At 47.9% G+C, this 26,513-nt stretch overlaps 1 protein-coding gene across 4 annotated transcripts in view; it reads left to right on the top strand.

Annotated features, from left to right (window-relative positions):
• The window catches only part of NPLOC4 (NPL4 homolog, ubiquitin recognition factor), a 66,992-nt gene extending 42,740 nt beyond the window's left edge, over positions 1-24,252 (top strand). For 3 of the 4 annotated variants that reach the window (XM_058561865.1, XM_058561864.1, XM_058561862.1), the window contains 5 exons: positions 11,491-11,562; positions 14,984-15,079; positions 16,369-16,485; positions 18,031-18,133; positions 21,696-24,252. In XM_058561865.1, coding sequence (XP_058417848.1) covers positions 11,491-11,562; positions 14,984-15,079; positions 16,369-16,485; positions 18,031-18,133; positions 21,696-21,853 — 546 coding nt within the window. In that variant the 3' untranslated portion in view covers positions 21,854-24,252. The remainder of the gene's footprint in view (positions 1-11,490; positions 11,563-14,983; positions 15,080-16,368; positions 16,486-18,030; positions 18,134-21,695) is intronic. The other variant, XM_058561863.1, reaches the window with a different exon arrangement.
• The last annotated feature ends 2,261 nt before the right edge of the window (positions 24,253-26,513 follow it).

Here is a 26,513-nt window from a genome sequence, read left to right as displayed (position 1 = left end):
TGCATCGGTTTGCATTCCCACCAGCAGTGTGTGCGAGTTCCCTTTTCTCCATATCCTCTCCAATACTTGTTTCCTGTCTTGTTAATTATAGCCATTCTGACAAGTGTGAGATGGCATCTCACTGTAGTTTTGATTTGCATTTCCCTAATAATTAGTGATGTTGAACATCTTTGCATGTGCCTGTTGGCCATCTGTATATCCTCTTTGGAGAAATGTCTATTCAGATCTTTTGCCCATTTTTTAATTGAGTTGTTAGTTTTTTTGTTGTTGAGATGTATGAGTTCTTTATATATTTTGGAGATTAAGCCCTTATCAGATATATGGTTTGCAAATATCTTCTCCCAATTGTTAGATTGTCTTTTCGTTTTGTTGATGGTTTCCTTTGCTTTGCAGAAGCTTTTTAGTTTGATGTAGTCCCATTTGTTTATTTTTTTCTATTGTTTCCCTTGTGTGGTCAGACATGGTATTTGAAAATATGCTGCTAAGACTGATGTCGAAGAGCGTACTGCCTGTGTTTTCTTCTAGAAGTTTTATGGTTTCAGGTCTTAGATTCAAGTCTTTAATCCATCTTGAGTTAATTTTTGTGTACAGTGTAAGATAATGGTGTACTTTGATTCTTTTGCATGTGGTTGTCCAATTTTCCCAACACCATTTATTGAAGAGATTTTCCTTTCTCCATTGTATGTTCTTGGCTCCCTTGTTGAAAATTAGCTGTCCATAGATGTGTGGGTTTATTTCTGACCTCTCGATTCTGTTCCAAAAGAAGATCGTTAGTTTTAAACCATTATTAAGTGTTTACACATCAAATCTCACCATGCTAGGAATCGATACGAGGGTTAGCTATTTCTCCCAAAAGTTCCTATCTTATAAGATGCATTTGTAATGCAATGTTTTGTGTAATGTAAAATCAATGTTTTGACTGATTTTTAGAACCTGGGACCTGGTGGTCCTGCTGGCTGACATCCTGAGATTTTGGACAACTATTTCATTTAACCCTTTTAGAAAAGCCTGCTGGACTGTGGGTGATGACAGAGCCGGGTGTCCTCATTGAAAAGCTCAGTGTGTGGTTTATGTCTGAGGTTCTTCACCCAGGCTCTCTGGCACTGTTAGCAGGGGACTTAGCAATAATGTGGGCATCTGGCTCAACCCAGCCCATGCTCAAGAAACCCTTTCATGCATAATATCAATGAATACATCACTTTAGATTAATCAAACTGCCATCTGTTTCTCTTTTCAAAGTTTTTAAAATAAAATACGTTTAAGGAATAAAAATCACGTAATACTAAACACCAGAGTTTAAGGACCAGAACATTCCTGTGGCCTCTGAAGCTCCTAGGACCCTCCTCTCTGCTTCCATCTCCTTTTCTACCCCCTCAAGAGGTGACACTATCTTCAGTGTCAAGCATGACTTTCTTGCTTTTCTTCCTAGTTTTACCTCATATGTTTGTTTTCCTAACCCACGTCCTATTAATTTTGCATGTTGCGGCACTTGATAGAGGATAAATCCTGCTCTTCCTGACTCTCAGAGACTTATGTGTTCACTTACCATTCTGTTGCCTAAGACCCCTATGTGGTTTTACTTCTCGTCAGCTGCAGCACGTCACTGTACCATGAGCAGAGTGGCCGTACACAATTAGACTCTGCCCCGTGTACAGGCGCCACACTCACCATTCAGACTTTCCGATGGTGTTTCATTGAGTTGTGACTTGCACTGACCTGATTAAAAGTGAGCTTGGGCTCCTTTTTGTTTGTTTATTGGCTCTCCCCATCTCCTATGAAGCACATGTTCAAGTCTGTTTCCTATTTTTTCTCGTGGGGTTGTTTTGTCTTTTTCTTATTGATTTGTAGGAGTTCTCTCTATATTCTGCATTCTAGCTCTTTGTCAGTTAGATATGTCACAGCTCTCAGCACAACTTCTCTTTTCATTCTCTCTGTAGTATCTTTTGATGCAGAGGCTTATGTTTCCATGTAGTCAGCTTTGTGACTCTTGTCTTTATGGTTTGGCATTTTGAATCATAAAGATAGTCTGTTCTCTTGTCTTCTACAAGGTTTATGATTTTGTCTTACACATTGGCTTCTTAGTCCACCTGGAATTATTTTAAATTTTATTTATTTATTTATTTATTTATTTTTCCCCCAAAGCCCCAGTAGATAGTTGTATGTCATAGCTGCGCATCCTTCTAGTTGCCGTATGTGGGACGCGGCCTCAGCATGGCCGGAGAAGCAGTGCGTCGGTAAGCTGCTAAGCCACAGGGCTGGCCCCACCTGAAATTATTTTAAATGTATGGTGTGAGGTAGGGGCCAAACTTCTTTCTTAATTTTTTTTAACTATATGGATAATGAACTGTCTGAACACCATTTATTGAAAAGAACTCTCTTCTTTCCCTGTTGATCTATGGTGCTTCTCTGTCATCCGTCATCTCCATGATAGTGGGTGTGTTTCTATACTCCATGCTGTCCCATTGGTCACTTTTCCTCAAGTAGCACCCATGCCATACTCTTAATCACTATGACTTTATAATTATTCTGAATACCTGGTAAGTTATAGCTTGACTGTTCTTGGCCCTTTAGTCTTTCATATAAATTTTAGAATTAGCTTGCAAGTTGCACCAAAACAAACAGGTCTTGTTAGGGTTTCATCGACCTCTTTTCTGTGCTGAGCCTCCTCTGAGCACGGGGAGGGGCTGCACTTGTTTCATGTTCGTTAGTGTCTCTCAAGCTAGGATTTTCTCCACGATGCTCTTGCCCATCATTTGTTAGATTGTTCTTAGGTGCTTTATAGTTTCTACATATTATAAACAGCTTCTTTTTAAAATTACATTTTCAAACTGTTACTGTTTGAAACTGGTAAATTTTTTTTTTTTTTTAATTTATTTTTTCCCCCAAAGCCCCAGTAGATAGTTGTATGTCATAGCTGCACATCCTTCTAGTTGCTGTATGTGGGACGCGGTCTCAGCATGGCCGGAGAAGCGGTGCGTCAGTGCGCGTCCGGGATCTGAACCCGGGCCGCCAGCAGTGGAGCGCGCGCACTCAACCGCTAAGCCACAGGGCCGGCCTGAAACTGGTAAATTTTTGCATTCAGCAACTTTGCTGTTATTTGTTCCTCTAATTTATATGTATATTCTTCTGGGTTTTCTACACTGATGAGCTTATTATCCAGGAATGACAATTTTGTTTCTCCCTCCCCATTCTTTTTGACTCCTCATGCTGGCTAGGTCTTCTGGAACAATGTCCAGTGACCAGCACTTTTGTCTTGTTTTTAATCGTAAAGGAAGTGCTTTCAAGATTTCATCATTAACCGTGAGTTTGCGGTGGGTTTTTTTTTTTTTTTTTTTTGTAATACCCTTTATCAGGTTGAAATTTGCTTTTTATTTCCTTGTCTTGTTGTAAGTTTCTTGCACTTGAGAAGTGAGCTCCCTTTTGTCATGGGACATGTGTTATTTCCTTAATCACGCTGCTGTTTTCTTAGATTGCTTACTTGCCCATTAGTGAGAGCAGGCTAGAAGTGCTTCCCAGGATTGTTTATAGCCCTGTAGGATTTGAGACATTCATTTCTCATATGTTTCAGGAAATATCAATTTGAGCAAAGAGACCTATGAAAGCAAACATTTAAGTAATCCTTTTAGTCCTCCTGTGGGCTTTAGATTTAGATTTAAAATATATACCTTGTAAACAGGACATGTACCACTATTTGTCTAAGGCTGTTCATCATGGTATTATCTGTGATAAAAATTGGAAGCAATCTAGGGGCCAGCCCGGTGGCGCAAGCGGTTAAGTGCGCACGTTCCGCTGCGGCGGCCCGGGGTTCGCCGGTTCGGATCCCGGGTGCGCACCGACGCACCGCTTGTTAGGCCATGCTGTGGTGGCGTCCCATATAAAGTGGGGGAAGATGGGCGTGGATGTTAGCCCAGGGCCAGTCTTCCTCAGCAAAAAAAAAAAGAGGAGGATTGGCATTGGATGTTAGCTCAGGGCTGGTCCTCCTCACAAAAAAAAAAAAAAAAAAAAAAAATTGGAAGCAATCTAAATGTTCAGTAATGGGACATTAAATTATAATATATCTGTGTGGTGGAATATTATGTGATCACTAAAGGCATGTCTTTGAAAATTATTTAAAGATATGGGCTAAAACTCACGATGTAAATTTAAAAATGTACCTGTATATACAGTGTTTCCCAATTTTTTGTTTTTTAAAGACACACACGTAGATGTTTATGCGTGTATGTACACACATTTGTATGTGCATTCACACAGAGGACAGGAATGGAAAGTTCGAAGGTCCAGTAGGAGGGCAGTGTTTGTCTACAGCTTGGGTCTGTCTCTCCTGGGAAATACCATGCAGCCAGTGGAAGTGCCTCCTGTAAAGATGGGGAGAGGGGTACATAAAGATACCATGACGCTGAAGAAGGAATTTGAAGACCTGTATGTGTAATATCCAGCATGTTTTTTTTTTTTTAAAAAACCAGGTGCTTTTCCTGAGGGTTTCAACGCTTGCCGCAAGTCATCTCCTAGGCATTTGGGGTAGAGGGGTGACTTTTGCCCTCTGTCTTCCTGTACTGCTTTTATACGACCCGTGTGTCCTTTATAATTTAAAGCATGAGTTATACCTGTTCATCGTAGCATGCTTGATCCCTGCAGAAAGACATGAAAAGACATATTTAATGACAACCACTGTTTGCATCTAGTGTAGTTCCTTCTCATTTCTTTTTCTGTTCTTTTAATAAATTAAAAAATTGTAATTATACAAAATAAATGAGTACATTTATTCAATATGTGGCCAAATCTTATGTATTTAGTTGGTCTTCTGCTGATGGCTACATCAGTTGTGTCTGGTTGTCATTAGGGCTGCTGGTGGCGCATCGGTGCAGCTTTGGACGTAGTGCCAGTGCTTCCATCGTCACCCTGGCCAGGGGTAGGTGAGGGTGCAGCTAAGGAGAGTGATGTGGACCCTGGATGTGGATTTGGAATCATGGTGTTTCAGTGGTGTTTGGGGCCATTAGCCTGGAAGAGATCATTAAGGAGTGAGAACAGAGATGAGAACTAAGGGCCAGCTGAGCCCTGGGCCTCCAACATGGACAGGTGGGCCACAGCAGAGGCCCGGAATGGAGACTGAGCATGCACACCCAGGGAGTGAGGGGGCAGCCTGGAAGCCAGGCAGAGAAAGAGTTTCCTTGTTAAACGGTGCTGCTAGGTCTAGAATGGGAGTGCTGTTAACAGGCACCACATGGCCGTTGAGGCCCTGACGAGCAGCTTGCATAGAGGGTGAGAGGCTGGTTAGCGTGGGTTTAAGGAGAGACGGGGAAGAATTGAGTCAGCAGGCAGACAACTCTGAAGGAGTTTTGCTGTGAAAGGAGGTAGGGCAGTGGATAGTGCTGGTGTAGGAAGTAGGATTAAGGTGTTTTCTTGTTTGGGTTTTTTTAATCGTGAGAGAAATGACTTGCGTGTGTGTGCTGCTGGTGTTGGTCTGGTGGAGAGGGGTTTTTGGTGGTGTAAGAGGAAGGAGAAAACTGCTGAGTGATGTCCTTGAGAAGACAGGAGGAGAGAGCATCTCTTGCCTGGGGAGCAGGGTTCTAGGGCTTTCATTTAGAGACAAGTGGTAGCAGGCGGGAGTCAGACGTGGCTGCCGAGCTGGCGGGTAGGTGCAGGAGGGCTGCGATGTGGGAGTCTTGGAAGTTCAGTTTGCTCACGGGAAGCCAGGTCATCAGCTGAGAGTAAGGCAGGAGGAGGCAGAGGTACTAGAGGTTTGTGAAGCGAACGTCTAAGGCAGTGGGCAAGGGGATGACTGGGAATGGGCAGCAAGACCTCGGAGTATGTGATCACAGCATGGTTTCATGTGCATCAGGAGTGCAAGTCTTCTAAAAATTAATGTACAGAACATTTTTATTAACATGAAATCCAATGTATGTTTATTATGGAAAATCAAAAATTATAGATTAATATGAAGAAAATAGACACCTCAACACCAGCCTTCACCTGTCCTTCCAGCATCCCGCTGTGCGTGCATAGATGCATATAAGTTGATAATGGCGTCACCACAGGGTCTGCACTCAGTCGAGACTTAAATATTGTGCCAGATGTTAACACTGAGGTCTTGAGACTACAGTGCTGAGCAAGTCACGCTTCGTCCCCTCCTCCTCCTTGGGTGCCTGCTGAGGTGTCCTGGTGTGGTGTGGCAGGGTGCTCCGGGACCTGAAGAGTGTGAGAGTTAGCCAGGTGGGGAGGGAGCTCATCCAGGGGCCACACATCCAGAGGGCAAGGTGCATCCAGGGGGCCAAGGCTCAGTCTAGCTGAAGTGTGCTTATAATGAGTGTGGTAGGTGGTGGGAAGACATGGAAAGAGAGATGGAAGGTAGTTCTGGAACATTTTTGCTGGATGTGGCATGAAGAGTGGTCTGGAGGCAGGAGGCTTTTGCAGCAATACAAGCATCAAATGCTGGTGGCTGAGCCAGGAGAGAAGTGAGGTGGGCCTGAAGTACAATATGAGACACAGTGGGAGGGAGCTGAAAACCAGGTTGAGGTCTAGGGAGGTCACCATTGTAGAAAATTAATTCTGGAGTACAGAGTTGGGGAGCCCAGTGAGAAGGTAATCCAGGTGACATGTGTTTTGGCCTTTGGGGATGAAGAAGGTGTGCTGGGGCTGAGAGCCCCATAGGCCTGGCAGGGTCACAGGGAGGAACCCAGAAGGGAACCAGGTTTGTGGTTTGGGTGAATGGGTGGGTATTGGAGCTGTAAACTGCCGTGAATAGTAGTGCAGAGGCAAGGGTGGAGGGTGGAGGGGTGGTTCAGATGCCTGATGTTTAAAGTTTGACATGGTGGGACAGGAAGGCAGTCGAGAATATGGACCGAGAATGCCATTTTCAAGGTTATCTGCATAGAAGCCCTGGAAGTAGACGAGAGGAGCTGAGATTGTTCAGAAGACGAAGAGGGTGTTAGAGCTTAGGAACACTGCTCTTAGGGGGCTGGCCCAGGTGGAGGGCCAGGAGAGTGGATTCCTGGCGTGAAGGGCAGGTGTGGGGTCAGTGGTGAGAGGCTGAGAAGAGCTGACAAGTGGCTGCAGCAGAGAAGAGGGGCCTGGGGGCAGCCAGAGGCATCCTGCCTTCAAGGAGCTGGCCGTGGAGGGCACGGGGCTCTCTGAGGGCCATCTTTTACTGACCTATTCCTCTGCCGGACACAGGTTTGTCCCAGTATCTGTCGCTTACCAACAGTGATTTGTGGGCCATCCGTAGCTCACCCTTTGCATGTGCTCTAAATCACTTGGGACAGATTCTCAGAACTGACATTATTTTGTTGAAGGATAACATATATTTCAAGAGTTTTATGCATTCTTCCAAATTTACACTTAGAAGGTCGCACAGTTTACACTCACAGGCTGTGCCACAGACGAGCCCTACCCTCGTTCTGCCTGCCTTCCCGCCCACCCAGGTGCCCTGCTCTTGGAACCCTGCTCTCTGCACTCACTTCGTGCTATCCAGGAGCCTCTTATAGGTATTGGTGTTTTCTTTGTGAATCGCCTCTGTGTGAGCTTAGGTATTTGTAAGATGATTCATCATTTTTACGTTTATTTGTGAGGTCTTTATGTGTTAACTCTTTGTCATATGTTGCAAACACATACCAGGCTATCATTTTCTTTATACTTTTCATACAAAGAAGCTGAAATATTTTCTGATTTCAAAGATACCTTAATCCTTTTTCATTATAATTTCTGCCTTTGTCATCATACTTAGAAAGTAATTCTTTATCCCAAAGCTGTATATATATTTTTTGTGTGTGTGTGTGAGGAAGACCGGCCCTGAGCTAACATCTGTTGCCAATCCTCCTCTTTTTTTTGCTGAGGAAGATTGGCCCTGGGCTAACACCTGTGCCCATCTTCCTCTGCTTTATATGGGATGCCGCCATGGCATGGCTTGAAAAGCGGTGTGTCAGTGCGCGCCTGGGATCCGAACCTGTGAACCCCGGGCCGCCGAAGCGGAGTGCGCGCACTTAACCGCTGCACCACTGGGCTGGCCCCCCAAAGCTATATATTTACCTGTATTTTTTTCTGGTGCTTTTATAATTTAATTTTACATTGAGATCCATAATCCATTTATCCATTTATTTATGTATTTATTGTAGCTCCATAATACATTTTTGTATTTGTTGGGGCAAGACCCTACAGTATTCAACTTTTTTAAACAAATGTTTTAATCACAGGAGATTATGTTTGCTTCCAGCATTATTCAGGAAAATTTATCAATTAATCAAGAAGTTGCCAACAAGAGAAGAGATTCTGAACAATGTGTTAGCATAATATCCCAGTCCAGGAAAAACGTCCGAGCTTGGTTTTCATTCTTTCCTTTGAGTTGGAGATGGTGAGTCTTGCGCGGTGTGAGTCTGCTGTCAGGGCAGGGGCCTGTGCCCACAAGATGCCCATGAGGGCAAGAGTGGAGTTGGAATGTGCTGACCCCATGGCGCCAGCACTGTGTTGAGGAGTAGAATGGGCGAGTTCTGTTGCTGAGATCCTGAGTTCTGGTGTGTCTCATAGATTTTCTTTGTTGTTTTTCGTTTTCTGTTTCATTGATTTTTTTTTTTTTTTGTGAGGAAGATCAGCCTTGAGCTAACATCCATGCCAGTCTTCCTCTTTTTGCTGAGGAAGACCAGCCCTAAGCTAACATCTATTGCCAATCCTCCTCCTTTATTTTTTCTTTTCTCCCCAAAGCCCCAGTAGATAGTTGTATGTCGTAGTTGTACATCCTGCTAGTTGCTGTATGTGGGACGCCACCTCAGCGTGGCCAGACAAGCGATGCGTCGGTGTGTGCCCAGGATCCGAACCCCGCCAGCCAGTAGTGGAGCGCACGCACTTAACCACCAAGCCACAGGGCCAGCCCCCTGAGTTCTGGTGTGGATGGACCCGATCTCTAACCCCTCCTCTGCCCCTGCTAGCTGTTAGATCTCAGGCAGGTTAACTCATTTTTGTGATCCTTCGTATCTTCATCATGCATTGAGGACCCAGTGGCCGTGTGCGTGTGGTGTCGAGCCTGGACCGGGCACTGTGAGCGCCTAAGTGTCAGCTGCTGGTTCTGTTTGCGTCTAACAGGTGCTCTGTAGGTGCTTATCGACCAGATTGTTTTCCTCAACTGTGATTCTTTAAGAAACTTTGTTCTGAGAACCTTGTTTTTTCTTGCTTTATCCTTTGAAGTATCTGATTAAGCTGATAGTGTCACTAGTTACCCTTTTTGTGAGTTCTTTAGAGAGAAAAGCAAGACATTAAGGGTTTTATTTGCCTTTTCCAAAGCAAGATGGTGCCACCCAATCAGTGGGGTTTGCTGTTGTCCTGGCACAAAGCCCACATGCCTTCGAGCCAATAAAGACAGAGATCCCTGGATTTCTCTTTGATGTCACAACCGTGGTGCTGCTATTTCCAGACATAGCTGATAGCAGCTAGTGAGGTGGCATTGGGGACATCGATTTCTGACTCGCCCAGTGTCTTGCTTCAGTTGGAGATAAAACTGCTGACGCTTTGGCGGCTGCCAAACTTAGAATTAAGATGTCTTCCTCTTAGTGTATTCCGCCTGACATTTGCTAACACCCTTAAAAAGTAATTGCCTTTTAAAATGATATATAGGGCTAGGGATTGGCTGGCAAGAACATTTGAGTGAGGGCATGGGGGAGAGTTACCTGATTTTCCCCCCAGGGAAGAGAGGGAGATGCAACATCTTTATTTTCTTGGGGAGCAGAAAGGTACAGTTGGGTAGTTAAATTTGAAAGCGAATAGCAGGACACAAAAAAAGTGAGGGGGCATTTAACAAGAAAATCCCTGGAGGGAAAGATTAAAGGAACAGGTGCTGGAAAATGTTTCTGCATATTAGAGCTTAATTAGATTTGAAGATGAATTCCAGATGGGCTAATTATGTGTGAGTTGTTGCAGGTTATATCTTGTAGGGGCAAGCCTGTATTTTTGGAAATGGTGATTTAGTTTGATTGGATTTGATTCCCACCTCCTACCGAATCTCCTGCGTCGAGAAACTGCCACTTCTGGGGCCCCAGGACCCACTCAGCAGGCTCATATCTCAGGCTGCCCCTGGCAAAGCCAGTAGAGCCGTGGAAAGCTGGGCCCAACCTGATTACTGCAGAAATGAACACAGGGCAGCCACTGTCACATGGAAGGACAAACGGCTCTTACCCAAATGGAGTGGAAAGTAATTCCAGTTCAAAGGAAGGCAGACCAGCTGTGTATTGTTTCCAGGAACATGTCCTTTGATGGGGTGCTAATGTTCCCTGTATAGCCAGCTGGTTAGATATATTTGGACCATTTTCTGGGAAGGCAAAGGTGCAAGTTTTCATTGGCAGCTCTCTAGGTTGTGGGTAGAGAAAAGGTAGAGGAAAGATAGAGAAGGTATGGATAATGGATAAACTGAGAGGTTTGCAGACCAGAAATGTTAATTTCTACACAAAAGGAGCAAGGCCAAATGGGGCCTCTGTACTTGCCATTACGATAATGGACTTGGTTTAACTTAGGAGCAGCCTGTGAGGGTTGTCTCAAAAGATGGTGTGGGCCTCTGATGTCCCTGGGAAGGTGTGAATGTACGGGGGGCGGGGGACCTTGCTTCACCCGGCAGCCTCAGGGAGATCTGCTTGGCATCCATTCGGGTCTGAGAGCTTTAATAAACATAAACTTTTATGTAAGGCCCCATAATTGGAAATTATGGATGTATAATTTATATATGACTCAGTGAATGATTTATATAATGTTAAGTGATGATTTAGATAGAAAATATGACCCCCTCTTGCAGAATCTTTAATGAAAAGCATTGGTTCATATGAATTTATTTCTAGAGCTCTGTTTGAACTCAGCATGTTTGACATAAATCAGATCTAATTGTCATTTTATGATTAATGAACATATGCTGGCCATTTTTCCCCATAATTAAACTTTATGTTCCGTGCATCTGACAAAGCAAAACTAGTGTAGACTTTGACAGATTGGTGGTGGGGTTTTCCATGTCTGGGTATTTGTGTGTATGTGTACTCATTTGTGTGCGTATTTATTTTATTAATGTTCGAGTATTAAGTTTCCATAAAGTTGAGTTTTCAGAGGTGTAAGATTGTTAAGAATTAGCATTTAGACTTGAGACTGAGGGAGCCTGTGGAGGAGGAGAGGGCACAGATGCAGCCTGAGGGGCAGGCGGGAGCCCTGGGCCCACGCCTCAGACAGCTTTAGTGCTGGGCTGGAGTGCCGAGTGGGGAGGGCAGGGAGGCTCTAACATGTTCTCCCAGTGGAGACTCCCCATTAGCTAAGAGCATGGCTGCTTTCTCATCCTATGACCGTCATAAAGAGCTCCAAAAAATGAGGGAAGGTGGAGTCATTGCAAAAATATGCACATTTTCCTTTCTGCTTTTTGTATACTTCAACAAGAATTGTAACAATTTGAAAAGTGAGACAAACATGTGAAAGGAAAAACATGTCACTGATCAGCACACCTTCACTCTTGCCGTTCACCTTTGTCTCCTGTTTCAGGACATAGACAAGTTTGGCAACGAGATCACACAGTTGGCCCGCCCCCTGCCTGTGGAGTATCTGATCATAGACGTAAGTGTGTGTCCTCCTCCGGCCCCAAGCTCCCAGTGGGTGCACTGGAGGTCAGGACTGCCAGGTGGTGGCCACGCAAGGGCAGCAGTGGCTTGGACAGTTGCCCCTCGGCTTGGCACAGGACAGGCACCTAGGAGATGTTTGAATCACCCAGCTCCTGGTATCCCTGAAAAGCTCACAATTGTAAGGGCTTTTTCTTTTAGTTTCAGTTTTTTATTTCCTTAAAAACAACCTGGAGGTTAACTTCTCCCAAACTAAAGTGCAACAAAGAACCAGCAGCCGGACCAAGCAGCCTCCAGGTCAGTGAGCCCCGGCGGCTCCGTATGCACATGTGCACCTGCCACCCCAGTAACAGCTAAGCTGCCACAGCCGAGCTCAAGGGGGCCACCTCACCTGAGTTGGTCCCTAGGGGACACAGCTGTGACTCTGTTCTTGAGTGAGAGGCAGTGTGGTTTCCTGGTGGGGGGAACCCAGGAGCCAAGAAGGTCTAGCTCCAGTGCATGTTCCCATAGTCTCAGCTCCTTTCTGGAAGTGTGCTCTGGTCGCAGAGATGTGGCCCCAGGCCAGATAGCCCCGGAATGCTGCAAGATGAACGCCTGACACTCAGAGCTCTGTCCAAAGGGGAGGATGGGAGGCAGCTCATTTCCTAACTGTTGCCTGCCAGGATCTATTCGGGCTGCGTTTGGACTCAGGACAGGCATGTGATTCAGACTGTAAACTCGCACTGCATTTGGAGCAGTGGGTCCCCGTGAGCCAAGTCCATCGATGCTCCATTCCAATTGACAGCTCCTGAGAACATATTTATTACCTAGGCCGGAAAGGCATCTGTTTTTTAGACTACCTAGGGTGTAATTAAGATGAAAGCAGATTGATGGGACGTACGCTTAGGAAGAGTCGGCATGATTTAAAGCCAGCTTTCTAAGGTCGTCCCTCCCAGTGACCTCGCCTCCCCTTTTCTTCCCTAAAGGAGCTAAGTTCTTGCCTTAGTGCATTGTTTTGAAAGTATTTGATTGTCGAGGGAACATTTCGCCCTGTGATACCCAGGCTTTCCTTTTTCGTGGAAGGAGGTTGAAGCATTCCCTTGAGAGCAGGTACCCAGACAAGTGTACTCAGCTCCTTGCCTGGCTCCAGACCCATGGCCTGACTAGGGCTATCTGATGTCCTCAAATCTTGTGACCTGTGGTTGTTTCAGGAGGGAAAGGGATGAACTGTGTTCCTCTAGGCTTCTGTGCCCGTGCTCTGGAGGTGTCTGGGCTAGTTGACCCCAAGGCAGGCTGGGTAGGGAGAGGGTCTAAGCACAAGACCAGGTGCCTGATGCCCTGCATCTTCTCCCCTCTGGCATCTGAGATAGTCACAAACTGCGAGGTGGACTTTGGTTCTGTTGCTCTCCAAGTGGCAATTGCAAGTCTAACAAATACTTCCGTTAATTCCACATTTACTTAGTAGTAGGTATTCTCTTGTTGCCTGTCCATTACCGACTCTGCCTTCCCAAAGGGAGAGACCTGAGCAGTCCACAGACCTTTGTCTCTGCAGCATGGACAGCCCCTCCACCGTCTTTAGAACCATGACAGCAGTCGAGACTGAGCCCTGTGTGTGCCGGGCCTGGTTCTGAGGACTTTACAAGTCTGAGCGCATTTAATCCTCACAGCAGCCTTAGGAGGCATAGGCTCTTGGATCATCTTTATCTTGCAGATGAACAAAGTGAGGCCTAGCATTCGTAGCTGACAGAGGCTACATGGCTGATACATAGCACTGTAGCTTAAGTCCACACCCTTCGCCACACAGCCACAGGTCTTGTCAATAAAAGACCAGCGGGGCTTGAGTGGATGCTGCTGATGGCTCAGCTCATCCTTCAGAGTGCTGGCACAGGCACAGTAAATCCTGGGCCAGCCAGCCTGAAACAGCTCGCTGCCTTTGCTGATGTGGAAAACAGACCAGAACAACATTTTTATTCTTTAGAAATAGTCCCAAAGGAACCAGAATAGCTACCCTAAATCTGGACGAGGTGTAATCTGCTGCCGCTAGTGTCATGTTACAGAGGAGAAGCTGCGTCAACCAAAAGGTGGCTGATGGCTCACACTCTGATGCTTTTGTGGGGAGGGGCATCTGCCAGGAAGAGTAAAGAGCTATATTTGTATTGATTCTTTTTTTTTTTTTTTTGTGAGGGCGATCAGCCCTGTGCTAACATCTGCCAATCCTCCTCTTTTTTTTTTGGCTGAGGAAGACTGGCCCTGGGCTAATATCCGTGCCCATCGTCCTCCACTTTATGTGGGACGCCGCCACAGCACGGCTTGCCAAGTGGTGCATCGGTGCGCGCCCGGGATCTGAACTGGCGAACCCCGGGCCCACCGCAGCGGAGTGCGCGCACTTAACTGCTTGCGCCACTGGGCCGGCCCTGTATTGATTCTTGCACGTTAACCACTGTCCCCGTAGCTTCTATGGATTATATGTTAGATTTAAAATGCCCTCTGTCGTTACTAAAGCATGTCTGAGCCAAATGAAGGGCTCAGGCTCCCCTTTGGATGCAGCTCTTAACTCCTGCGTCTTCAGGGAGAGCGGGAGAGCTGGGCCCTGTGTCGCAGAGGCCTCGGCTCTCTTCCTGCCTCCCTGGAGTGGGGCGCTCGAATTCAGAAGGGCCTTAGCAAGCACGCTGGAGGTCATTGCATCCCTCAAAACCTTCACAGGCTGATTCTGCACGTGCCCTCCAGACCCAGTGACGGGAGCAGAGTCAGCTCCTGAGATGCCTCCTCGCCTCTCTGTTCTGTCCCGTAGTTCACTCTCTGGTTCTTCCATGAAGCAGGAGAGCAGCTGGGTGAGAAGCTCATCATGAGGAAGCTGCACCTTGGGTAGTCCCAGTGGGGCCTAAGTTAGGTATTATAGGGGCCAGTGTACAGAAACTGCCCACAGGTGGTGCAGTCTTAAAAATTATTAAAAATAGGGGCCGTCCCGGTGGCACAGTGGTTAAGGGCATGCGCTCCGCTGCGGCAGCCCGGGGTTCGCAGGTTCGGATCCGGGTGTGCACCGACACACCGCTTGCTAAGCCATGCTGTGGCGGGATCCCGTATAAAGTAGAGGAAGATGGGCACGGATGTTAGCCCAGGGCCAATCTTCCTCAAGAAAAAAGGGGAAGATTGGCATCGAATGTTAGCTCAGGGCTAGTCCTCCTCACACACAAAAAATTATTAAAAATGGTTCTTGAGTTTGCTTCCCTGGGTCAAAGTTTCAGAATTTTCATTTAGAGGTGGTACTGATAGTTAACTATTCCCTTCAGTGTAGAACGGTGAGGGTTCTTTTGCCACTGTGAGGAACTTGGGGCTCTGGGGGTGGTGTGTGTGCTCAGGGCCTTTTGGGGCACTTGAGGATTGTTCACACCCCTGTTTACAGCACAGTTTATCATGGGTTTGTGTTTTTTTCCCATTAGATCACAACAACTTTCCCCAAGGATCCAGTTTATACTTTTTCTATTTCGCAAAATCCATTTCCTATTGAAAACCGAGATGTATTGGGTGAGACACAGGTAAGCTCTTTGTCTTTAGAAACATAATTTAAAGTAACTACTGCTTGTTTATCTAGTGTCAGTATTTTTCCAGAAAGTACCAAGCTTTCAAACTGTCCTGGTTCATTCTTGTGACAAATCCTGGCGAGGCCTTTTTCTAAGACACTGTTCATCACTGTGAGACCCTCTCTGGGGCTGGAGTGACAGATGATCACAAAGGCAAATCCCCATAAGTCCTCAGGCCTACGGATTTGCCGGAAGGAGCATTCTCAGCTGACTTCCTTTTTTCCCCCCAAATTTGTCACTTTGTGTCCTCTTCCAGTAACTTTTTTGTTTGTTTATTAATCAGCATTATCTCTTTGTGGAGATGTCTCACTTCACTGTTTGCTCTGGCTCCCCACCCTGTCACCGGCTGTGTTTCTCAGGCACCATCCGAGCTGCATGGGTCTTGTGTGGCTTGGCCCCCCGGGCTTTCCGGCACGTGGTGCTGATCTCATTCAACACATCTCACGTTGTGGCCTTCCACTCTCACTGGCAGATCAGCCAGATCAGAAATGCTGTGACTGCCTTGTGTGTGCCACAGAGATGGTCCATGAACACCCATTTGTTCTTAGTTCCTAATTTGTTAACAGGCATTGCAGAAAATGGCTTGGTTAAAGAATATCTATAATGAGATTTTCTTCTGAAGCAGTGATTTGTTTATAAAACCTCTCTGATGTATTGGTCTCCTCACTGCCCATCTGTCCAGGGACTCAGGGTGCTTGTAGGGGTGCAGAGCCACTTAGTGGGGTAGCACTCTTGAATCTCCTCTTTTTCCTTTTGCTGAAAGTATTAGTGTTGCATAATGTCTACCTCCACGTGCCCACACACAATTTCTACTCCTCACTATCATGCTGCCCTAGATCAGCAATGCAACTAGACAGAAAAAGCAGACGGGTCTCCTGGCCCCAAGGTGGGCCCTTCCCACAGCCCACTCTCCACCTAGAGGGAAGGGGGGCGTTTTTTGTCTGTTTGAATGTGGCTCACATCTGGGTTAGCTTCATAAATATGCTTTCTTAACACACTTGGATAAGTCAGATGTCCTGAGAGCATCTTCCTGGGAGAGGAGGCCACACCTTATTCTGCACCTGTGTGTTCTGTCCTTGGGTCCTCATCAGTGGATATAGAAAGAGAGGGAGAGAGATGTCCATCATCATTAAACGTGTTCATTTATGTCTTAGGAGGAAAATGGCTCTCCTCTGAGTCTGGCATGGGGAGTTGTAATGGAATGTCCATGTTTGTTTCCTTCCCTCCCACCCCCATCACTCTAGGACTTCCATAGTTTGGCTACCTATTTGTCCCAGAATACCTCATCTGTGTTCTTGGATACCATCTCGGATTTCCACCTCCTGCTGTTTCTGGTCACCAATGAAGTCATGCCTCTGCAGGTACAGGTTTGAGTGTGCATGCCTGCTGAGCACCTGGCTTTGGTGGTCTCTGGGGAGGGGGGTTGCCTGTAAAGAGTTGCTTCCTTTGCTCACGAACCAGAGCATGGCTGGGACTTGGGTTGAAGTGCCCCCTTACATCCTGTGGGCAGTTGCTTTTCACAGGGGGCTTGTTGGTGGAAAGATGAATTGTTTCATGTTTAGCATTTGCATGGAAACAACTTCTTAAGTGTCTGTCCTCTGTGGTGGAGGACAGTTTGTTTGCTATAATCACTTGGGAAGTAGAGCTTATTGAGCTCTGTGTCCTCTAGCATGAAGCATTAGAGATCCAACGATTTAAAAATTCCTGTCCTAACAGTTTCAGAATCACAGCCTCTGCTTCTTACTGATATCTCCCTTCCTCCCGAATCAACTTTGGTTTTATCGCCTTGGCCCAGAAGGTTGGCCAGTGTCCAGGCCCCAAGTGCACAGCTGCACAGTTGGCATTTTTAAGACACGCTGTGGGGAAGAAGAGGGCGAGCGTTACAGATGGCAGTTGTGATCTGAGCAGTGTGGGGGCAGTGGGCAGCGGGTCCAGCCAGGAGGCCCCTTGCATGTGCCATGTCATGGATGTCCTTCTATTTTGGCCTTTTTTCTGCCTGAGACCCAAGGAAATGCCAGAGAAAGGAATGAGTTCTTTTTGAGCCACTGATACCACTGACTCAGCACGTTTCCCTGGAGGTGACAGCATAGAATGGAGAGGCCCCTCCCTCCCCACTGCTTTTCTATGTCAGGTTGGCCTGTAGTTGTTCTTGTATCCTGCTGGGTTTATCTTGTGTCTGTGTTTTGTCCCCACATTACCCACTTCTGATATTGTGACACCAGGCACCCTGAGACTTCCCACTGGCTTTGCCTTCCTTGTTAAGCCTAGAGAATTGCACTTCTGGGCCCAGGTTCAGCCGTTGCCCGTCCAGTTGGACAGGTGGTGAAAAGTTAGGTTCTCGATATTAAGGCTTTCTTGCTAGTAAATGTGTACTGTTTCGCAATCACCTGTTAGAAAACATTTTCTGTAGGTACTGAGAGCCCCCTGAAGGCTTTATAAATCTCTCATTGTATAAACTATTTTAATTCTCTGCCCTTTGACACTGGAGGCCTAGGATATAAAGTGCATGTTTAAAGACACAATTGAGAAGATAAAGAGCCCAAGGGGAGAGTGTGAGGGAGGAGGATGGACTTCACAACCACAGGGCTCCTGTCCATCCATCTAAGCCCCCAGGAGAAGGGACGTGAGCCTTTATTATCTAGGTGATTGAGCACTCTGTCAGCCCATGACAGAGAGGAGCACAGTAGCCAACTTGGGGTGATTTGGCAAGAATTTAAATTTTAGCTCCATTAGCACTTGTATTTATAGACCTAAGTGTGTGGCATTTTGCGTTTCATAGTGACAGTCTGTGAGATTTTTAAAATTCCCTCTGAAGTGTATCCTGATGTTGGGGAAGAAACCTATTAACAAGACTCTGTCCACCATAGGCAAAGCAAGTTGGAACCTTCTTTTTTGGCTTCTTGCAGGACAGCATCAGCTTGCTGCTAGAGGCCGTGAGGACCAGAAATGAGGAGCTTGCCCAGACGTGGAAGAAGTCTGAGCAGTGGGCCACCATCGAGCAGCTCTGCAGTAAGTGTCCTCCCCTTCCTTGGTCCCAAGGGTCACACCCTCATGGTCCCTTTGCCAGAGCCCAGGGAGCTAGACACATGCTCTTCAAAGCCCCAGTACTTCTTATGCCCTAGAAGCCTGACCCAAGATGCATTCTGATGGGCATCATGGGCAGTTGAACAAGAACAAACTGACCTCTGCCCGGGCACACAAACTTTTTCCTTGATGTAACATACATATATAAAGGCCACAGATCTTTGGTATACAGCTCAGTGAATTTTTATACATGTATTCACTGGATAAGCTAATCTTCAGGCATCTTAGGAACAATTTTAAAGTCATTGTTTTAGATAAACAGAAACTACATTCACATGAGTGCTGAGAGTACAGAAACCTTTTGCTTTGCTCCTCAGGCTTTTCTTTTTCCCACCAGTCCTCAGAGCTTTCTTGATAAGAAGGAAAAAACTTATAGAATAGAACGTGGGGATCTTGTGTCTCCAGGAGCCTGAGACCACGCTGCTCTAGTGAGAGCCTTCTGTCAGTTGGTCTTGGGCAGGTGCAGTGTGCAGCTGATCCCATCCAGCCAAGAACTCAACATGGCAGGCAGCTGTGGCAGCCCTTTTCCCTGTGGCTTTGAAAAATACTGGAATGCCCTCTTAAGACAGCCTTGAAAATATGTATAAAAAAATGTTTAAACCATTTTCTCAATCTAGTGGATAGATAATAGAGCCAAAATTAGCCAAGAAAAACCTCAGTGGAATCTGAGCCATGAAGGAGTCTAGTGGAAAGTTATTCTCGGGCCGCCCAGTGGCGCAGTGGTTCAGTGCGTGCGCTCTACTGCAGCAGCCCAGGGTTTGCAGGTTCGGATCCTGGGCGCACACCGACGCACCGCTTGTTAAGCCCTGCTGTGGCAGTGTCCCATATAAAGTAGAGGAAGATGGGCACGGATGTTAGCCCAGGGCCAGTCTTCCTCAAGAAAAAAGGGGAAGATTGGCATCGGATGTTAGCTCAGGGCTAGTCCTCCTCACAAGAAAAAAAAAAAAGTTATTCTCTCTTGAACTAAAATATCCAGAAGCTCAGTGGTTTGAAGAGCCTTAGTATTTGTTGTGTTGTGCTTTTTGTTAAGTTTTCTTTTTATACACTTCTGACAACCAAACTGTAATTTGGCTGGCTAGGTGTGCCATGTATTCTTCTTCCCCTCATGTTCTGAAATATTGCTCAGATGTTCTAAGACAGACAGAGGACAAGTTGTTCTCACCAAACTCCCTAAAGTGAAACCCCGCAGCCTTGTGTCCTTGGGTAGACAGTGGGGTGGTGCCGGCCACTGGCAGTCAGCACCTGGTATAACTCCCACGTAATGGGCTCTCCACCCCCAATGTTATTTTCGGATCCTTCACACAGAAACATTGATTGCAGCAGCTTTAATATTTTAAGCTCGGCCCAGAGAGAGTGCCAGCAGAGACTGCACACAGGGAAGCCAAGAATGTGCAGAGATGCTTCATGTGGACCTAAAGGAAGGGCAGGTTGCCAGGAGGTTATTCTGGATACGCATTGGTCTGGTTTGAGAAAAGGAAAACTAGATCTGAAAAGGTTTCAGTCCGAGCATTTAGCATGTTTTTGCCATCTCTATTAGACACCAACCTAAAGCAAGTGCCCATATAGGAGCTGGGGCCTGTTGGCTCCACCCCTCATGCTTAGACGGGATAAGAGAAACCCAAGCCCGTGTCAGGTGTCAGTCCCACAGCAGCAGGGTGACAATCTGCCTGCAGCCTCTGGTTGGAGAGCTCCTGGTGTTGATGACACTCGCTTTGCTAAAAAGTGTATTATGTGATTATCAGATCCTGTCAACAGATAATCTACTCATGGAACTCAACATGTTATGCATAGGACTGGTAACCAAAATTAATAATAGAGTACCATTTACAAAGCATCACAAAACATAAGATACCTAGGGATGCATTTAAAGAAGCCGCATAAGAGCTCTTTGCTAAAAGCTAACACCTTGCCAAGTGAAGAACTAAGTAAATGGAAAGAAATACCATCTTTCTGGATCAGAAGACTCAATATATTTTTAAGATGTCAGTTTCCCTCAAAACAATCAGTGCAATCCCAATGAAAATCCCCATAGACTTTTTTTGGCGGGGGAGGGGAGTAAAAAATAAGTTATAAAATTTATCTGGGAATGTAGAGGGCCTAGAAGGCAGTCTTGAAAAAGAAGAACAAAGTTGGAGGACAGGCACTACCTGATTTCAGGACCACGAAGCTGCAGTGATTAAGACAGCATGGTGTCTGTGTGAGAATCAACACAGATAGAGACTTGAGAATTAGTTGATAACAAGGGCACCAGAGCAGTTAAGTGAGGAGACAATGGCCATTTCAGGAAAGTGTGATGGAACAACTGGATATCTGTGTGCATAAAATGAACCTTGACCTCTACAATATACAAAATCAACTCAAGATGGATCATAGGCCTAATGGTGAAAGCTAAAACTATAAAGCATTTATTTAAAAAACCAAGTTGAGTATCTTCAGGGCCTTGGGGCAGGCAAAGATTGTTTTAGGCAGGAAGCAGGACCTTGAGGCAGGACAGAGAAAACACTGACTGTGAAGATTGGCCACCTGGGCTTTATCAAAATGAAGCATTTATGCTCATCAAAGACACTGTTAAAAACGAGAAAAGGCAAGGCACAGACCAGGAAAGAATATTTGTGATACACATGAATGACACAGGACTCACAGGTAAAATAGAACTCTGCATAAGGATAACTAATAACACACATGTGAGTGACACAGGACTCACAGCTAAAATAGAGCTCTGCATATGGATAATTGATAACCAAAACAGAAAGAGCGTGGGTAAAAAACTGGGTGAAAGACTTCATCATTTCACAACAAGAGATATAGTAATGGTCAGCATCCACAGTCATCAGGAAAATGCAGATTAAAACAAATGAGATACCATTACACATTCATAGAGTGGCTAAAATGAAAAAAACTGACAGTATCCAGTGCTAGTGAGCTTGCAGAGCAGCTGGAACCCTCGCACACACTGGTGAGAATGTGAAAACAGTCTGGCAGTTTCTTATAAATGCTCACTTACCCTAGGACCCAGCAAGCCCACTCCTAGGTTTTTACCTAAGAGACATGAAAATACAGGTCCACACAAAGATTCGTGCAACAACATTTATGGCAGCTTTGTTCATAATAGCTCAAAACTGGAAATGACCCAAATTTCCGTCAAGAGGGAAATGGCTATGCAATGATGATGTTCACACAGAGAAGTACCACTCAGCAATAAAGAGGAAGGAACCACTGACACAGCAAGCCAGGAGGGTGGGCAGGTGGACTGAGTTGGTCACAGGTGACAGCTTTAAGCTCTGCAGACAACAGCTTTATTTAGCATGGTTCTATATGTGAGCAGAGGACCCGTGGTGGGGGTTCTCGAGCTGCATCTGCCCGCGCCTGTAGTAATTGCTTTGAGTCCACTTTTACTCTGATAAGCAGTAGCACAGAGCTCTCAGACGGGATAGAACGTCTTCCTGTGCAGAAATGATGAACATTCACTTCTTTTCCCACCCCACAGGCACAGTTGGTGTGCAGCTTCCGGGCCTCCACGAGTATGGAGCCATTGGGGGCTCCACGCACGCCACCACGGCCGCCATGTGGGCCTGTCAGCACTGCACCTTCATGAACCAGCCAGGCACTGGCCACTGCGAGATGTGCAGCCTCCCCAGGACCTAGGGCTCCCGGCCCCTGCTGGCAGGACTGGGTCCACCCCAGCCCTCTCTGAAGTCAGGATCGTTGTTACTGTGCCCCACAGCTGGCAGCCTTGAAGGGCGGGGCGGGGGTGGCTGCCCTGGGGTCTGTGACCGACAAAGCTTCTTAGCACCAGACTTCCCTGGAGGGAGGGAGCCAGGCTGGTGCTCTGCAGGCTGAAACCAGTCTGCTAGGCCCGGACGCCTGGCACGCCTACCTGGTTACCAGCCCCCACTGTGGTGGAAGGACTGGGTACCTCTAAATCATCACCTGGGATTGGAGGGGCGGGGACAGCTTGTTGCTGCCATCCAGCATTCTCTTTCCTTCCTCTTGGATGCTTTTTGTTCTTGCCTCTCCCGTGTTTTTGGTTGGGAGCTCTTGATGGCCTCTGTACCCTATTGCTCTGGGGCAGACCCTGCCTGTGAGGGCCACTTCTTCCCCTTCCAGTAGCCATTGTCTGGTGGGAACTCAAGTGGCCACGGGCTCACCGGCCTCCTGTCTGCTTGATCTGCAGGTTAATTGCTGCCCACCCTTTTTCTTGCTCTCACTCAACATCCAGGTGGGATTTTAAAGTCTGCATTGGTTGTAATAATAGTTATCAGTAATTCCTGCCCAGAAGACTTTTATTTATTTTTTTTTAAGATAAAAACTGCATAAAAGGGGAGTGAGAGAGACTAGTTTCCAGTTCCTTCCCTCCTTTAGTGAGTCCTTGTGGGTGTGTGCAGAGTGGGTGAATGTGGACAGGGGACCCCCAGTCATTTCTCCTTGGAAGTAAACCTCAGTGCCTGAGACTTTTCTGCCAAGCTGCACAGCTGCAACAGCTGCAGACACGGGCAGTCCGAGCAGGAGGGCAGTGGTGGCTCACGCCAAGTAGGTAGCCCCTACAGACAGCCAACACTGCTGACTGGGCTTGCATGGGGTGAGCTGGGTTGCTCGGGACTGGAAGCTCTGGTCTCCTTCGCCCTGTACACCATCCCTTCCCGTTGCCCCACCCAGCCCCTGGCCTTTGGCACAGTGATGAGGCCATTGAGACAGGCCTGGGTGAGGGAGTAGGGGCTTGGCCTGTCATGAGGGCTGTGTGGCATTGCTGTGGGGGCATCGGACAGTTGATACTATGCTGACGGTGTGAGGTCCGGGCCATCCCAGGACAGAGGTCGTGGTTGGACCTTACACATGTGCTCTGGGGTCCCCACATTTCCTCTGTGGCCAGGCTATGGTCTGGCCCTTCCCCAGGGAGTTGTGGGCATCCTGATGCCTCTTTGCCTTAACGAGAGCCGTATCTTTGAGATGTAAGGCGCCCACCAGGGAGGCCAGCCCAGACACAGACTGTGCTTGGGGACTTCATGTCTCTGGTCTGGGGGTGGGGTGCAGGCCTGTGTGACCCTCCCTTACCCTTGGCACTGTGGACAGAGAATACTTGCGTGTTGGTTTCTCCTGTGGTGAAGGCCGTGCCTGGCACCTTCAGGTCCACCTGGTGTGGGACACCAAATGAAAAACATAGAATGTCTGCTCTTAGGGCCAGGAGCCCGTTGGTTTGGGTCTCACTGCGGCAGAGCTGTCTGTTCTGGAGGGGCAGGAGAGGTGCAGAGCTGCCGGTGTGTGTCTCCCCAGCTTATCTGCGGCTGCCTGCGAGACTGCCTGGTCCTGCTCCTAACAGCTGTGCTGCTGGAGCTCTGGCCTCTGTGTCGCCTGGGCCCTGCGATCAGATGTGAGGTTGCAGATGGCCTGTGTCTGCAGGCCCTGTGCTTAGACTCTGTGTCTCCCAGCGTTGGCGTAGGGTCAGAGAGTGCAGATTTCTGAGACCCCGCCGCCCCCACCCCTAGTTCCTCCTCTGCTTGCTCTCTCACCTTGATCCACCAAGCTGGTTTCCTTTTCTCTTCAACCAGTTTTCTCCTCACTCTGAAGTTCTGGCATCTGCATAATTCCATTTATTTCCTTTTGTCTTTTAGCTAAAGAAAAAGCATTGTGATTTCTCTGCTTCTGAGTCACTCTTTGTTCAGTAATGCACTTTATTTTATTGTCCAAGGAGAGTCAGAGCTCAGTGAAAGGGTGTGGAGGGTGCCCTGCTGGAGGGCTCAGGCCCAGGCAGCTCAGCCACCTCCTCTCACACAGGGGAAGGGGTCCCCAGCCCCACCTGCATCCTACCTGCCCTCATGTGGACACCCCTCTCATGCTACCAGGCACTGTAACCCAGTGAGGGGTGATTGAGTGCACACCTGCCCAGGTGATCGTAGCCGGCTGCCTTGGCTTCCTCCCACCAGTCTGCCCCTGGTGCTCCCGCTTCGGCTCCGCTTGGGACTCGAAGGTGTGTTTCAGTTGGGTTTGCGTTAACGTTACCTGGACTCCAGCCGTGCAGTGGAACTAATAAAAGCACCTGAAGCGACTGCCGAGCTCCCTGTCTGTCATTTCTGGGCCCCAAGGCCTCTCCCTGCACACTGCAGGTCGAGTTGTGTTTGCTCTGTGTTGGCTGACTGACGACGTTCCTCCACATGTCACTGTCCTCCCCTGATGTGTTTGGACAGTTGAAGGGTAGGGCCCCACTCCCCTGCCCAGGCTCCTTGCCACTGTGCTTCCAGCATAACATCTGGGTGGAAGAGGAGAGCCTGGCCTCCCTTTCTGCCCCTTTGCCGCCTGTCAGCCGTGTGGCTCTTCCTGGGCCTCTGTGTGGTGAGACTTGTGCACACCAGCAGGCAGCAGGTGAAGCACAAAGTCCGGAAGCCCCCAGACTGCCCAGGTGCTGGGGAGCGAGGCCTGGAAGTGACACGCTGCTTCGCCTGAATTACCGTATCTCGTGACAGGCAGGAGGCATCCCTCTGATGTTTGAGTGCCAGCCTTCACACACACCTTCCAGCAACACTCTTGTCCTCCAGCCGGGTGACTCACTGCTCCTGAACAAGTACATAGGAAACACTACCCGCTGATGTCTGACAGGCCCTGGGGTGAGGCAGGCCTCAGCCTCGCTTCTGGACTGTGAGGCAGGCAGGTCCTCAGCACCTGCCTCCAGGCTCCTGAGTTAGGTTTTATTGCTGTGCCTGGCCCTTGCTGCATCTCAGGCTGCTGAACTTGTTGGTTCTATGAAGTGATAAGGTTCCCTCCCCCAAGAAATCAAGCAAATGGAGTGTGTACTGCTTGGGAATAGAACTCTGGGGTCCTGCCCCCTTTCCTGGCACGTTCAACCTCTTGGCAGGCTGTGCTGCCTGTGAGAAGTGCCCGACACAGTCTGCAACTTCCCTGCGCATGCTGTGGTTTTTCTCCCGTCTGGTGGTGTAATTTGTCTTTAGGACGATTACACTGCCTCCAAACTTGCATTACTGTCAGCAATGTGCTCTGCTGTCTCTCAGGTTTCCCACCAGGAGTGTGCACCTTGCATACCCACGTGAGACTCACCCTTGCTCCATATCACCCCTTAGCCGTCTCAGCGGGCCTTCAGCCCTTTGCTCATGTCTGTAACCTCCAGGGATCAGCACTCAAGGGCCCCCGTGTTGAGATGATCATGAATCCTTATATCAGAGTGAGGCTTGCCTGGGCTTGGGGCCAGGAGCCTGCTAGCCCTGGCCCCAACAGAACAGATGGGAGATGGCACAGAGTGACCCAACAGATGAACAGAAGGGAGTGGCACAGAGTGACCCAACTTAACAGTGCTTGCAGGGTTGTCCTGGCCAGTTAGGGCGGAACCTGCTCAGCTCATCTCCTCCCAGGTCCAGTTCCCCACGTGGTCATTTTCTCTAGGACAATCTTGGCGTATTTCCCCTGGTGTTGGAAAACAGCCTGGGAGGACGGGGATGGGGATTAGTGTGAGCATGTGGTTCACAAGGATTGGTGGTCAGAAGACCAGCCAAGAACACTTGTACACTGAGGGGAAAATTCAAAGTGGTATGTTGCTTGATAGGAGCGTGCCGTCTCTTCCTGATTCCAAAGCCCAAGTGGGAGCTGGTCTTCCTCATTCCCCCATGGCCCTCTCCTCCTGTCCCAGCATCCAGGACAGTGTTTCCAACCCAAACACCTGGGAGCAGAAGGGGCAAATAACAGACTGCTAATACCACACTCAAGTTGTGTCCAACCAGCACCCCAAACAGTGAGACAGTGACTGTCCGCTGCCCTAGGCAGTGAGTGCCCACCTCAACCTCAAGAAGAGAGATTAGTGCTTCTGGTGCTACTGCTGCTTTGTGTTGTGGCAGCCACACCAGCCTCTGTGATGTCAGCTCAACTTCCGAGCCCAGAAGACATTGGCAGCTGGATGCCTGGCCATGCCCCCCAGATGCCTCTTTCACTCGTGGGTGTCTGGTCTTGGGAGATATTCTGATCGGCTTCTCAAAGGAGAGGGGGCTGGTCTTTTCTTTCACTTTGTAAGCAGGGACGCTCTGGGTCTCCCAGTCTCTCATCCAGAGGCGAGCTCCCGGTCCCTCTCTGGTTAGCACCTGTCTCCAAAGTCCTGGAGGATGTGGAGAGGGAGCAGCCCCAGTGGGGAGGAGAGGTGTCTTGCCCTGGCTTCACCCTCACCCCTCGGCTGATCGCTGGTGAGCCGCCCCATCCTGAAGCCCAGCCGGTCATTTTCTTTGCGGTCCTCTGCCTCCAACCCAGCATTCCTCTGGCTTACCCTTTGTCCGCATTGTCCAGTGGAGCCAACACACCCACGGACAGCTCA

The sequence above is a fragment of the Diceros bicornis genome, chromosome 18 (assembly GCF_020826845.1).
Source record: "Diceros bicornis minor isolate mBicDic1 chromosome 18, mDicBic1.mat.cur, whole genome shotgun sequence".
Lineage (NCBI taxonomy): Eukaryota > Metazoa > Chordata > Mammalia > Perissodactyla > Rhinocerotidae > Diceros > Diceros bicornis.
Note: the sequence above shows the minus strand (reverse complement) of the source record. Positions and strands in the feature narration are given on the sequence as shown.